The 15,172-nt window shown below is 41.0% G+C and overlaps 2 protein-coding genes across 7 annotated transcripts in view; both read left to right on the top strand.

Moving 5' to 3' along the window:
- Positions 1 to 760: 760 nt before the first annotated feature.
- trafd1 (TRAF-type zinc finger domain containing 1) lies at positions 761 to 9,469 on the top strand. Of its 2 annotated transcripts, none has more exons than XM_061038952.1 (12): positions 761 to 971; positions 1,157 to 1,204; positions 2,513 to 2,648; positions 2,939 to 2,992; positions 3,098 to 3,533; positions 4,300 to 4,599; positions 4,675 to 4,739; positions 5,993 to 6,253; positions 6,539 to 6,674; positions 7,466 to 7,658; positions 8,291 to 8,363; positions 8,511 to 9,469. In XM_061038952.1, the coding sequence occupies exons 2-12, from the start codon at positions 1,170 to 1,172 to the stop codon at positions 8,547 to 8,549; spliced, it is 1,728 nt and encodes a 575-aa protein (XP_060894935.1). In that variant the 5' UTR covers positions 761 to 971; positions 1,157 to 1,169; the 3' UTR covers positions 8,550 to 9,469. The 2 variants fall into 2 exon arrangements, with proteins under 2 accessions (XP_060894935.1, XP_060894936.1); XM_061038953.1 differs by having other exon boundaries at positions 762 to 971; positions 8,306 to 8,363.
- Positions 9,470 to 11,775: 2,306 nt separating this feature from the next.
- smtnb (smoothelin b) overlaps positions 11,776 to 15,172 on the top strand; it is an 82,784-nt gene continuing 79,387 nt past the window's right edge. For 4 of the 5 annotated variants that reach the window (XM_061038956.1, XM_061038957.1, XM_061038955.1 and 1 more), the window contains exon 1: positions 11,776 to 12,168. In XM_061038956.1, the coding sequence (XP_060894939.1) occupies positions 12,118 to 12,168 (51 nt within the window). In that variant the 5' untranslated portion in view covers positions 11,776 to 12,117. The remainder of the gene's footprint in view (positions 12,169 to 15,172) is intronic. The other variant, XM_061038954.1, reaches the window with a different exon arrangement.

Here is a 15,172-nt window from a genome sequence, read left to right on the forward strand (position 1 = left end):
CCTGGGGGAGGGGCTACTGCCCTTTGTGATGTCATGAAGGGAAAATCTCCAAAAGGCCTGTTTGAGCACACATTTTCTGAAAAGTGGAGCAGGCAGAAGACGGAGAGGATGGACTTTTCTCAGTTTGGGGGTTTGTTGACTGACTAGGGAGGGACACATATTGGTGTTAGAAAAAACTTGATTTGACCTTTAATTCTTACAATCCTTTAGTTTCTGTTATCAGTCGTTCTGTCCATCAATGCTGATTTAGACGAACAACATCACCGGGACTTTTCATAGCATGTATCACTCCATGAATATACCTGTAGTCTATTATTAGGGTTATTATCGTTAACGAATACTAATAACAACAACAAAAAATGTAAAAATTAAAAAAAACATTTAGAGGATACTGTACGTTATTGAGATCACATATCGGATCGAAACAGACCCAGTGGTATCACACGGGACATTTTCACAAGCGCACGGCGTCAACCCGAAACTCAAACCAATCAAATTCGACATCGGGGAGAGACGCGTACCATTTGCCCTGCGTCAGGACTTACAGTCGGCTCTAACCCTTAAAACATTAACACTGTCACACCCTTGATAGTCGGGGGGAAAAAAAAACTCATATCTGATCCATTCAAAAAAACGATACATGATGTTGTCAAGGTTTCATTTAGTTGTTTAGTAAAAGTAGGCGGAGGAGTATGTACGTTGAAAGCCTGACAGACATCGCTCAGGGTTAATTTTACCTACCGCTGGACAGACACCAAGAAGGAAATGTTTTTTTTTTTTAACATACCTTCATCAAGTTGTTAGCTGACTGTCGCGTCTTCTGCTTTCTTTTTGATTACCTTTATTTCTGCCTGGAACATAATTAACCAACTAAGAGCAAAACGGCTGTCCGTGTTGTGCTCCGTCCGGGCGGCTGGAGCCCAAACCCGACGATACGTTAGCTCCCCGGTTCCTGCGGACAACCATTTAAAGTTAGTAAGGCTAGCTCTGCGATGCTAACGCTATGTGTCTAATGCTAAGGGTGTTTCAGTTTTAAGTTACCTGCTCCGCTGTTATCAACCAGCAAACCAAAGCTAGCTTCATTTGTACTTTCTCATGACATGTCAGACAACTAGTTTGTTTGTCATTTCTAACTCACATTACATTTTGTCCACAGGCCTTGGTGAATCATGGCGGATGAAAATACACAGTTCTGTGGAAACTGGTGAGTGTGATCATAAATCCTGTGTGCCCCCTTTAGACAAAACTCCCTGATTACTCATTATATAGATATAGATAAGATAAGATAATCCTTTATTTATCCCACAACGGGGACATTAAAGTGTTACAGCAGTAAAGAGCAAAGACTGCAAACAGAAAGTGAACACAGTACAATTTAAATAAAAAAAGAAAAATTAAGAATCTACAAATAAAATAGATACTAAAAAAAATAGATACTAAAAAATAGATTTAAAAAAAAGAAAAATAAAATGACCAGAAAATGTTCAAAAGAGCACATTATTCACTTTAGATTTTTTTTTGTATGTTCTTACTTGATATTGGCTGTTTTGTATTTAAAATAAACCATTTATATGACAGTTTGTATCATATTATTATTATCCCAGACTGACATGGGTCAATGATAACCCACAGCATTGATTTTGTGATTTAAAAAAAAAAAAAAATTAAATATCTGATTAAAAGTCCTTTAATTTCCTCCTTTGACCAAAAACATTGTCTGGGAAATGATCATAGCAAAAATGTATTCATAAAATAAAAATACTGTCTCTATTCCAATTCCTGTCTCAATTCCATGCATAGTTAACTTCATCATTCATTTTGTACTTGTATATACCCCCTATTTTTATTTATCTTATCTAATCTATTCTGTTTAATGTGTATTTTGTATTTTGAGCTTTCTTTGTCTGTGCTGCTGCAACGCCCGAGTTTCCCCTCTGGGGATCAATAAAGTCTTAACCTATCCTATCCTAAAATAAAATCACCAAAAAAAAAAGGTGAATGAGGGCATTAGGGTGAGGTGATCCGTAGGGATGTAACGATGCACTCAACTCACGATACACTGACTGTGTTTGTGTGTGGAACTCGTACTGTGCTGTGCTCTCCCGTGCTCTTAATTCAACGTGAATTCACAGACTGGGACACCAATATTTCACCATCGTGGAATCATTATGAATATCTTCAGGCGTAATGACGGTGAAGCTTCTTTAAGGCGCTGTTGCAGCTTTGCACTATGAAGGGGAGTAACAGGTGAACTGGTGTCTCTACCAAAGAAACTTCACTTTATTCTATTGCAACAACATTGTCTTACCCTTTACCTCGTTTGAAAATATATCAATATATCTTAAAAACTCGGTTTATTTCCCTGCCCTACTTAATAATAAAACAATGCATACCTTTTCTTTGTTAAAAAAACAAACCCTGATTATATCTAAATAGTTACATCCTGTTGTGATCAGTCAGATTAAGATGTTCATTCCAACAATTCCTAAGAAAGCTTTATTTTCCTTTTCAGCAAACATGACATTCCAGAGGCTAATTTCACGACCCATGAGATCCACTGTCGGAGAAACATCGCACTTTGTGACGTTTGCCAGGAGCCGGTGCCCCGCTCTGATCTGCAGGAGCACAAACAACAGGAACATACAAAGGTACCGTCTCCGCAGTGATACAGGAGGTCCTGATGTAGATTCATGTTATAGCTGTGTGCAGCTTTTAAGAGCAGGCCTTGTACTGAAAAGTGGAAAATGTGTGTTTTCTGTATACTCTCATTAATTACTTAAAGCAGTGGTTAATCTATCCCCAAATAATCGATCTGAGGTGCCGGAAGCCTAGTGATTAGTGCGCACACCCCATGTACAGAAGCTGTGGTCCTCCAGACGGACGGCCCGGGTTCAAATCTGAGTATGACCTTGTATGAAAAAAATCTCTCTCATTACAGATTACATGCAAGTGTGGTTTGAAGATTGAGAAGAATCATTTCGATGTTCATCAGGTATTTAAGAACGTTCTCCTCCTTTTATTTACGTCTCTGATATTTAAACTCCTTGATGAACTCTTTAAAGTGTTTCCCCCCCCCCACGCTTGTCCTCTCTTCCAGAGCTCTGAATGTTCCCAGCGGTTGGTCCCGTGCCAATACTGTGAGCTGGAGATCGTTTTCAGTCAATCCAAAGAACATGAAGATTACTGCGGCACTCGCACCGAGCTCTGTTCAAACTGCAAGTGCAACATTATGTTAAGGGAACAAGCTGTGCACCCGGTCCTGTGCGGGAGCCTTACACCGCCCCAAGAGAGGAACAACAGCCGGACTAGTCGCAGTCCTGGAGAGCCGCAGTCTCCTGGGCCGTGGTTTGAAGCCCACTCCATCCGAAACCTCCTGAGAGACCAAGAGAGAGGCCCAAAGAATAACAACATCAGTGCCGCGGAACAACAGGCCTTTTCACGGCCATTCGAACCCCGAGTTTATAACGCTGCAAGGGGACCTCAGAGCTCAGGGGACTGGAAGAATACCGCCCCGAGAAACACATTCAGCCACTGTGAGTTTACCATTCAAGTACTGACTGTTTGTAAAATAACTGCTCATGCAGATTAAAAATACTCTGTTGATATTTTTACATCCACAGACACAGCACACACATCCAGTGCTGATTCTAGAGTCTTTGGGGCCTCAGGCAAAAATTCATTTATCCCCATTATGTTAACAGTTTCCGGACTGTTTCCTCTTTTTTCTTTTTTTACTCCCAGACGGATAATTCCTCTTCATTTCCCTTCAGTGACTATCATCACTTAGGTTATAATGCATGCCACGCTTAGCAGGGCAACGAGAGGTAGTGCTCTCATATGGGGGCCCCCTTAGGGAGGTGTCCTACTGTCATTGCAAAACTTGCTACATTTTGAGCCACTGCTGTGTTTTTTGGATAACTCATCTGTTTTGATTTTACGGAGGATAAGAGTTTTTCACAATAAGGCGTGTTGCTGACCTGATGGACAGGTGGGCGCGGTGTAACGGTTTGACAAGTGGCTTAAAACCCGCCTCAGCTCCAGCTCTCAGCCTGTCATTAGGTCGACTGAAAGTTAGACTCAGATGGCATGGAGACCGCCCTTGTCGTATGGGTGATGTCACTCAGGCTTCAAACATAATATTTAAAGTCTATACATATAGCATAAAAAATAAACAGAGCGAATCCTTCAGAGTTAACTCCTTATTGTCTCTGATTACTGTACTTATAGACTGAATCTTGGTTGCTGCAGGCGCCTCTAAAAGTCCTCTGATGTCACTTTATGATCATCTCTTTCTCGCAGTGCTGGGGCAGAGTGACTTTCTGAGCAGCAGCAGCGGCAGCAGTGCGTGGCCTCACAGTGAGCTCACAGAGGATCAGGATTCCTCAGGCCTGGACTACATGTTGGCTCTCAGCCTGCAGAGTGATGGAGAGTCCGTGGCCGGAGGTGTAGAAGGCAATCTGTGGAGCGGCATCTGGGAGAACAAGATCGGGAAGACGTCCAACACCTCCATAAACTCTCCCCTCACAACGCCCAACAACAACTATCCCAACTTCTCTACAGGCACGAGTACGAGTTTACTCCAAGACCACGATCAGACGGGTAAATCATGACTGATGACAGCACTTTGATGTTCCCCTTTATCTGTTGTCTAATGGCTTTGAATCATTTTTATAGATACCATGCTACCCTGTGAGTTTTGTGAAGAGCTGTTTCCTGAAGAGGATCTCATTTTGCATCAGGTAAGAGACCTGATTTTTTATTTCTTTATACTGTTGCTCACAGATTTTGAACTGTGATGCTATATCTAAGTGTTCCTGAAAAATTAAGCCCAAGCAGAAGTGTAAAATCCTGCAGTTCGTCGAGTGTCCACTAGAGGCTGGCTCCAGGAACACAGGAAGTCACATACTCGGAAGTCACATACTCACAACAGGCGAAAAAGCCATTTTTACAGCCTGGTACAAAAACACTAAATAGGTCTGATTAGTTATTGTCGTAATGGGCACAACGGAGCAGAGTCGGTCATACGGCAGTTGTTGTCGATAGACTGTTGTCATGGAGACAGACGAACGTGAGACTCTTTTAATATTTATTTATTTTATATTTATTTTTGGGCTTTTTGTGCCTTTAATGTAGAGATAAGAGAGAGAGAGAGGAATGATATACGGGACAGGAGCCACAGGCCGGATTCAAACCCGGGCCCCCCGCCTGGAAGACCATAGCCTCCATACATGGGGCGTGCGAACTAACCACTGCGCCACCAGCGCCCCGAGACTCTTTTATTCTAAGTGCACCAAGGCCTCATACGAGAGCTCCCGAGCTCCCGGTGGACACTTCAGTCACCTTGGTTATTGTTTGCTTTTCTTTGTCTTTATTCGATATTATCTCGCCGTCATCAAGTCAAAATGTTTTAGCGACGTAATGATTCTTTTTTGGACTGAAGAGTCTGACATCAGTGTCACGCTAACTTCATAATGTAATGTTTAGATTCCTTTAATAAAGCACATTCAGAGTATGTTTGAGTGAAATAAAACCTTTAATAATGAAGGTACAGAGCGTGTTTGTTTTTATCAGATCAGTGAATCATATCTGCACACATGACGGGTAACCACGAGAACCTGATTGACAGATATAACCAGCAAACACACCCTTTCTTTGAAGCTGCCCAGAGAATCCAACATGATTCAAACACCACTTTCAGTTTGAGTTGTTTCATATTCAGAAACACGTTATGTCACCTTCGTCTGTCCAATCAGAACTAAGAGCTGAATCAAACATGTATGTTGTCTCTAAAAGGTTAAATTTACATTTTGTGAAAGCTCGTACACACGTATCCGTCTGCAACATCTTCTCTTTGTTTCAAATGCAACAAAGTCTTCTGACACTCTTTCCCTGTGTGAACATGAGGCCCTCATCTTTATCCAGCAGAGACGTTCTCACCTGTTTAAACAGTTTTCAGCACCTGCTTGTCTCTTTCTTTTTTTTCTTTTTTCAGACCGGGTGCAGCCCCGCCTCCGCCTTTGCCTCCTATAGCAAGCACCCCGTGTCTCCGTCTAAAGACGACAGGACGGGCAGAAATGCTGGAGGCCTGATGCACAACATCCCCGACACACTCGCCTCCAACATCCCCACTTTCCCTCGCTCCGTCTCCCCGGCCTCCTACAGTCCTCCTGCCAGTCCTCTAGAGGGCGACGTGGTCATTCCATGTGAGTTCTGTGGGGTTGCTCTGGAGGAGGCTGTCGTCTTTCACCATCAGGTGAGCTGCTAAACCAGTTAGATCTCCAGTGATCACGAGGAGTGACTGTCACACAAGTTATTGCATCATATACTGACCTTTTAATGATTGTTCCAAACAAAAGTACTAGAAAATGAAATTGTTAAAAGGTGTAAACACTGGACTGAAACACAGATTTGTAAATTCTCAACAGCCGATGAACAGTTTCAAATGAGATCTACCTGCACTGTCTCTGTAAGAATATATCAAACAAAGTCAATTGTCCTAATGTAACGTGATGTGTGTTGTTGTTGTTGTTTTTTTCAGGACAAATGTGACATGCGTCCTCAAGGCGCTCATCCACTGAACAACGTAACGAAAGAATCTCTGAAGAAACCACCGAGTCCCAAAGACACCTTCGGCCAAACGTGTCCAGATTTTCAAAGTAGAATAAATCACCAAGGTAATAATATCCAGGATTCACCTTTTAAAAAAAATAAACTGACAAAACAAAGGAATGAAAGATGACAAATGAAACAGGAAATGTGAAGAATGTTTGATCATTTGAAGTCGGGCCGGGCGATAAAACCAATTTCATCAATAAATAAATGTTACTCTTAGTCTTTTCGTAGTTCACATCCTCCCCCATCGTTTACTTTCCTACAGAGTGGCTGGTTGGCTCCAGGTGTGTGGTAACCTGCCACATGTGCAGCATGTTGTTGATGCTCCACCTCATCAGTTACCCTGAAACTGCACAGTGCACGTTTACAGATCGCACTTTTCCGCCTGAAGAGAAATTCTGGGTTCTATTTTGTCCTCCGAGGGAAATTCAGTTTGCTTTCGTTGAAGTGTATTGATAAAATTTGTGTTTAATCATTCCTTTGTCATTTATAGTTTTCTTTTTTTGGAAGAAGAAAACTCGATGGAAACAATAATAATCGAGAGAAAACTGAGAGATTATTTTGAGGTCCCATCGCCCCGCCCTAATTTAATGAAACAAATTTGTTTAACAGAAAAGGCACAAAAAGGTTTCTGATGTTTACAGCTTAAAGTTGTGAAAACGAGACTGAAATTAGATGCTAATTAATGCTGTATCTCTTTTTTAAAGGTGATATTAGGTTGTAGTTCGTTGTGTATTGATTTGTCTAATTGATTGTGTTTATACATCAAAATGCAGCATGAATAAAAAAGAAAAGAACACTGTCCCTCTGCATTTGTGTTACTCTCTCATGTTCCTCCTGTTTTACTTCTCAGAGGAGAACTTTGGATTCGACGCTCCACCAGCTCAGAGGGAATGGCCGAGAGGTTACATCGGACTGCCGAGTCAGAGAAACGCGTCCAGCTGTGACGTCTCTGTGAGGGACCGACCTCAGCATGGCAGGGGAGCAGAGGGGGCTCAGTCCTCTTTCTGTGACACAGAGAGGTCCGGATCTTCATCTCTAAAGGGGTAAAATGATGTATTAAGACTCATTTTAAAATGTCATTAAGATTTCACAACGGCACAATGTCCTGAAATGTCAGGAGTGTGTATGTAAAAGGATAATGTGACTAATTAAAACTGTATATTTAAAGTCTTAATATGTGATTTTTCACACTTAAATATAATAGAAATCAAGTATATCCTCTGAAAATAACTCTGTGAGTCATGACTGTCTACAATGGGTGTAACACCCGAGTCCCACTGTCTGTGATGTTTTCAGAGTTTTCAGAGTCCTATCTTCACTTTGTTTACATCGTCGGGACGGCCGGCTGACTCCTCCCCTCACGTATAAAAGTTGTTTAATTGAGGGACTAGAGAAAAGAAGAATAACATACTGTACTCACTGCTTAACTGTGTTTCTAGATCACGCTCATTTCAGGTAAATTTACATGCAGTGTGAAGATACGAGCATAATAAAGATCGCTAGCATTAGCATGCTAACACAACAATGCAGCGCGAGTTGTTTTGGTTTCATGCTGGTGCTCAAGGGCGACATCTGCTGGATGAAAAAATCACATATTAAACACCTTTAAAAAAGCAGAAATCATTACTTGAAGATGAAGACAAAGGAATACTAATCATATTCTTCATATTGTAATTTGTTTATTTCCCAGAGTACATCAACCAGAAAATAAAGAAGGGAGAGGGAACATAAGGAATCCTATGTCAAAGGTAAACATCAGCACCCTCTTGGGATACAACGAACTTAGAAAATGCTGTAAAAGTTGAGATGCTTGTTCACAGGAGAGACCTGACAGCAAACATTTAAGTCTGTAAAAACATCATTTTAATGATATTCTTCCTGTTTCCTGTTTGCAGTTGCCCAAGAAGCAAAATGAAGAGCAGCAGGAAGAGTGAGAGCAGCGACATCAGGAGACACGGAAACCAAAACCTGCGACTCTGCTTTGTCATTTTGTCTCTTTGCACACGTCTGAGAATCAAACATATACCTATCTTATAAGTGCCTGTGTGAGTATAAGTATCCTGCAGTTTATATTGGGATGAATTTTACTATCAAATTCTACATTAAGCAAGACATTTTGATTCACTCATGCATAGTCGGCTCTAATCGAAAAAGACCTGTTTCAAACGATTGTACACGTCTAACATATTAGCCTTAACATATAAATTATACATTTACGCTGAATTTGATTTTGTTTTGTCGTCTTACCTTCAAGTCTTTCCCCGGCTCGTCTTCAAACGCAGACACGAGAACATGTGGCCGAGCATTTGTTTATATTCATCTTCACCTCGTTATTCCAGCTAAGGACGTTTTTTTGTTTTCACCCGTTTTGAGTCGTCTTCAGTGTTCCTGTTCTCGATCTTCATGTAACCTAAAGCACTTTGATACGATTATTTTGATAAAAAAGGGCTTGAGGAACAGGTTTGATAAACGTATGCATCTTTGAAAAGAAGAAAAAAAAACAGATCAGTTTTATGGGACATTAGTCTTTTTATACTGTTAAACGTTCGTCTTTAATACTCTTTAATGATATTTTGTTTTTTAAATCCTAACCATAGAAGTATATTTTGTGTTGTGATTGCTTTTCTCACAGTGTCTCCTGTCCGATCTTTTTACGTAGTGTGAAAAATGTTGTAAGCTGCTCCTCCCGATATGATTTAAGAGTGATAAGATGTCTTTTGTGTGTAACATTGGGTCCATTATAGAAAGACGGCAGCAGAGCATTTAGCTGGTTCAACTCTGAATATTCCTGTATGAGAACAACGCTCTTTCTGCCCTTTGTTTTGTTGTGTTGCTAATAAATGTCTAATGAGGACGTTCATGGTTTAACGGCGTCTGTTTGTCCGGGGGGGGGGGGGGGGGGGTCATGCATAAACATCGCCGGTCAGCAGTCGTTCCACTAAAACGCTGCAAAGAAATATATTAACTAGAGATTCACTTTTTCTCAGTTCTGATCTGATTCCGATATATATGTACCGATACCGACATTTTAAAATCATAATTAATAGTTTTATTTTTGTTGTTGGTATTATGTGTAAGGCTACACAAAGCTGTAGTAAACCTGGCGTTGCTTTTCTTATACGAGTGAAAACATGTCTTTAAGTGCATAAAATTAAAGTTACTCCAAAGAAATGTTTATTTGAACTTTGTGCTGACTTTACAAACCAACAGGAAGCAGCAACAACGGTCAGGTTTTCAAATAAAATCTTTTTAAACTGAAGTGTAGGAGTTGAACTTCTGATTCCTATAGAAGGAGCTGTCTGAAGATAGATACTTTATTGATCCCGAGGGAAATTCAAAGCATCCAGTAGCAGGTTACAACGACGTACATGACATGAAACATTTTTAAATTTAAAGAATTAAAGAATACCCCTAGAGCAGGGGTGTCCAAACTTTTTTTCTTGCGGGCCAAAATTGTCGTGTTAGAATCGCTCGCGGGCCACAGGTTTTGTTTTTTAGAATATAGTTGAAAAAATAGTAAAGCTTTGTAGATCAGAATCAAAAGGCTCGCTAAAGAAACCCTTTAATAAAAGGAAATCAAATATTTAGATTTCTTCGTTCTACTTTATTTGTTTTTTTTCTCAGAATCAAGCCTGGTGGTTCATGTTTTTGGAAAAGCTTTCTGCATTTAGCTCAGGTCACTAAATGGTTAAACAACAGTCCGCTTGTTTGCAAAAACTTCGCATACGTTTTTTTTCATAGTTTACAAAAAAATGTGGAAAATAGTAAAAGCTGTAGATTTAAAAACAACATGCATGTTACTGAACATTTTCTATTTTAGGAATATTGTTCAGCCCTTGTTAACATGAAAAATAAAAATAAGATAATGTGCCAATCTTAATCAAGGCCTCAGGCCAAAATCTTCTGATTCTTTATTTGAAGTCACGGGCCGCAAACTTTGGACACCCCTGCCCAAGATGAATCAAACTTAAACTGTGCAATTAAAAATAGACTTATACAAGAAATGTACAACACGTGCAGGGATGAAAATAGATGTGAGATTTAAACAAGAACCTATAAACAAAAATCTGTAATTAGACCTGAATATAAAAAATAAAAAGAAAGAACGTCGTCATGGAGACGATTTGTGGGCAGTTTGGAATTTAGTTTTGAATGTTTTTTCAAAGTCAAACTGTGCGAGCTGAGAAAATTTTAAAGTGCCCAACGATCTTTCTTGATGTCTGACGTGGATCTGCGTTTTCAGTCTGATATCTGATGTTTAAATTAGGTAAATATCGGACCCGATACCGATATTAGATCAGACCCCATCGCTAATATTTATATTGTCAAGGTGGAAAAAAAACATCTCTTAACCCAGGTGGTGGTCTGAGACGCCATCTTTCAACCAACCTACAATGCTGTTCTCCCCAAAAGAACTGAAGCCCCAGTCCCACCTGGGAACATGAGACTCCAACGAGCCACAGACGACTGGAGGTGAAACCAGGTTAACGACTCTGATGTGTGTCATCTTTGACCCACAGAGGTTTTCTACTGGTGTACCTTTGATTTATTTTCCTTATACATTTGTTTCGTTTTTTTTTTAAACTTAAGAAAAGGATAGGTGGCACCAGGGGCGCCGCTAGGAACTCCGGGCCCCATGAAAACACATCACATTGGGCCCCTACCACGGCCCAAACTAACCCTATGACCGCACCTCCATCACACAAATGACCCAAAAAAACAACTATGCTTTGTTTTACACCCTGAAAATGGAAGATAAATAATCACTGTAATATTTCCTCAGTTTAAAAATAATTTAAACTTAATATACGTAATAAACACACCTTTCAGACAGTTGAAGAAGGGGGGGAGGGGCCTTTGAGACAGACTCCACGTTTTTTCCAGAAAGGAATTCTGAATGTTTGTTTATTTATTCAGACACTTTTAGTGATCTTATTGCGGTTATAACTTAGAGAAAAAAGCCAAATAAGAAATACATTTTTATTTCAGGCCTATGAAGTGCCCCCGGCACTAATCACCCTCCATACTCGGACGCTGTTTCGCGTCTTTCCGCAGAGCGGCGCGCTTTGAATGAGCGCCGGGAGCAGCCGGGAGAAGCCGGGAGGGGCGGGGCTTCACCTTTCAGTGGGAATCCTCAGTTCAAAAAGCTGCTAACGTCTCCCTGTAGGAGAGACAGTGTGTGTGGGTCTGTTAGCTGCTTTCACTGCCACTCCAAAAGACGACAAAAGAGGACCGAAGCATGCTCACAGGAAGCGGGACGCGGCCGTGTTTGTGTTGAAGAAGATTTAGAAACGAGTTTAAACTTCCAGAGTCTGAACTCAGTTAAAGAAAGAAAGAAGAGAGAGAAAGAGGAAGAAGAGCAACAAGTCGTGCAGGTGGAAGAAGACAAGCACGTTGACCCGGCGAAGCAAAAACACACCGACACACCAACCATCCAGACTTTGTCGTCTCACCTGAGCAGGACCAGGACCAGGACCAGGACCAGGATCAGGACAGGTGAACATGTCTGTGGAGACTTACTCTGCGCTGGATGAGTCCTCTCTCCGAGCACTCGTGAGTAGATAAAAAAAGCTCTTATCTGAATAAATGTGATGCCAATAATGTGGGATGTTCCTGCCACCTGCCTGGGCAAAGACCCGGATCTTATTTTAATATACTGATTCACTTCATTACACGTCTTTTGCATTCCTCTGAAGCTGCAGATTAAAGTTGAATCGACTGGTTGAAATGAGGAAGAGGTCCTTAAAAGGGAAAGTAACTTTGGATGTATCATTAAAGGTGTCATACTGGAATGACACACCGCAGTGTTTTAGGGGCAGACAATACTAGAAGATGCAGATTAACACATTTTGTTTGACTGTTTGTCAGTCTGTCCTCTGATAGATTGTCTGCACACACATCAGGTGCTTCTACCTTTACACACCAGTCTACATCCACACTGTAAACCTGGACAAACGTGTCCACTATCAGTGATTAATCAGGCCCTGTTTTGATCATTTATCATTTATTCTAGCTGTTCTTACATCTCTCTTAAATACCTCTGGACTGTAGACTGTTTGTATATGAGCAGAAATATGTGATTCAAATTCAGGTTTTTAACTCATTTATTTAATTCAAATTCAAGTATTGATCATTTCAATTCATTTTCTACTGGAGCATGATGGTGCTCGTTCTGGTAACCCGTAAATAAAAACAGGACATTTTCAGAGGGTCACTGAGCCCGAGGAACATAATATATAATATGCAGATTAGAGGATGTTAAAATGTTATTTTTTTAGAGACAGGACAGTGGATAGAGTCCGAAATCGGGGAGAGAGAGTGTGCAGGAAAGGAGCTTACAGGTCGGATTCAAACCCCGGGGCCAGCCGCTTGGAAGACTTTACCCTCCTGTACATGGGATGTGCGCACTAACCACTATGAACCCAGGGCCCCATAAAATGAATTCTTACTTGCAGATGAAAAATAAAGAAAGTGTGACGATTGGATTTTCAGTCAGTCAGAGTTTGAGCCTCTTCTCAGCTTGTTATTCCATGAAGTTATGCACGAGTAAAATCAGTTTGATTATCAATGTTTACATGTTAAGATGAAGAAAAAAACAACTTTTGAATCGTTTTTTTTTTACTCTTTTTGTTTCACTTAATGATCGATAAACGCCCGATTGATCCATGAAGAAAAAATAACAATTCAAACTGTTGGAATAAAAACAGAGAATAAATGAGCAGGTAAACATTCAGTCATCCTCATGTAGATACACCTCAGACGTACCTGTACAACAAAAAAGAGTTGATCATGTTTATACAACATGTCTGTGATTCATTTCGATGTATTTAATGATGAGCTACTGAAGGAGACATTGTGTCATAAACTCGAGCAGTAAATCAGGATGTAAACACGTCCAAAAAACACGACGTCCTGTTTCAGCGTGCTGTTAGTCACGGCTCCATGGTTTCCCGAGGCAGAGGAAGGTGAGAAATCAGTGTGTCTGACATGAACGTGACACCTGTTTCTTCCTCCGACACTTTTTACAAGGATGCATGAGTCAGCCTGTCGGTGTTCAGACGTCGTCGTTACACACTCTTCCTCTGAATCACCACAGCTAACACATGACGCAGCAGTCGTGAAACATCTGGATTAATTCAACGTGTGATAATAGTAACTGATTTGAACTCGACTTCCTTTTATAAGTCGTACGTTTCCCTTCTCAGATAAACATTTAGATTAGTGTTCCTGGAGATAAGAAGAACAAGAAAAGGTTGTTTACGTTGGAGCGAGGCAGGGCATCAATGTGATGTTTGGTTGACCTGCTTGAGACCGTTTAAACTGCATAAATACAGCCAGCCTGGTATTATTAGTCTGGAAGCTTTCTCAAGATAAATCGCCTTTAAGGCAACACTTTGATCCAAAGTCACACTTTAAATCAGCTTGACAGCAGAAAGATGTTGAATCTTATTTGTTCTTCAGGCTTCATGATTTACTTTTTGTTCATTTTATCTGTATTTTTGTTTTTTTGGGGGGGGATTTTTATGCCTTTACTTTAGAGATAGGAGAGTGGGGAATGACATGCGGGAAAGGAGCCAGATTCAAACCGGGCCGCCCGCCTGGAGGACCATGGCCTCCGTGCGCACAAACCTCGACACTAATGGAGGCTTTTGACATTTTTGCATATTCATGTTTTTAAAAGGAGATAAGAGGATCTTACAATACATTTTTTTAGAGATAGGAGAGAGAGAGAGTGGGGAACGATATGCGGGAAAAGGAGCCACAGGTCGTACTCGAACCCGCCCACATGGCACCAACCACCAGGCGACCAGCGGCCCAACTTTCATCAGTAATTTATACGTTTATTTATAGAGGAAGAAAGCTGGAAGGAAGGATTTATTAGGAGTATCAGGGGAGGGGATTAATGATTTGTCACTTCAAAGTTCTGGTAGCAGAAAGAGTGATCACATCTCTGCAGTTAATTAATCTTCATCTGGACACGAGCCTTTTCAACAAACGCCTTGCAGACGTCTTCATTAATCGCAGTAACGCTTTCTCGCTCGTATCGTTATTGCAACATGGAAATTTCACACATTGCATGTTTTTCTCACATCAACCTGAACAGACCTCCAGTCCTACAGGTGTGTGACTCACCGACTGTTCATGTCTCTCGTAGTTTATTTCACAAGATGTTCCCTGCGGTGGCCTTTTGACCTCCCCTCCCTCAGATTTGTGCGTCCTGTGAGAATGCTCTCATTGTCTGGAGAGTTGCAGTATCATGCAGACGCTGGAATTCATGCGTGTATTTATCATCATGTGGCACTGACTCTCCACACGTTACTGAGACAGGTTTGAAATGCAGAGCGCCCCCCCCCCCCCCCCTCCTTCAGATGAGACCACCGGCTCTAAGGTTAAACAGATCCCACATTCTCACTGATGATGTCTGAGGTGACTCCAGTGTCACAGTTTTCCGCAGTGAATTTGGTTTCAGTGAACAAAACAAACTTTGATTGAACTCCATGCAGGGTTGTGATTGGGTGTAAAGTCCGCTCCACAGAGAAACGAGAACCGTGCTTTT

The sequence above is a fragment of the Labrus mixtus genome, chromosome 5, assembly GCF_963584025.1.
Source record: "Labrus mixtus chromosome 5, fLabMix1.1, whole genome shotgun sequence".
In the NCBI taxonomy this organism is placed as follows: domain Eukaryota; kingdom Metazoa; phylum Chordata; class Actinopteri; order Labriformes; family Labridae; genus Labrus; species Labrus mixtus.

Excerpts from the sequence above, each read along its gene's own strand:
- trafd1 (XM_061038952.1), top strand. The coding sequence starts at position 1,170 with ATGGCGGATGAAAATACACAGTTCTGTGGAAACTG. Across the intron at positions 3,534-4,299 it reads GAGAAACACATTCAGCCACT|TGCTGGGGCAGAGTGACTTT; the intron begins GTGAGTTTACCA and ends TCTTTCTCGCAG. Across the intron at positions 6,675-7,465 it reads AAGTAGAATAAATCACCAAG|AGGAGAACTTTGGATTCGAC; the intron begins GTAATAATATCC and ends TTTACTTCTCAG.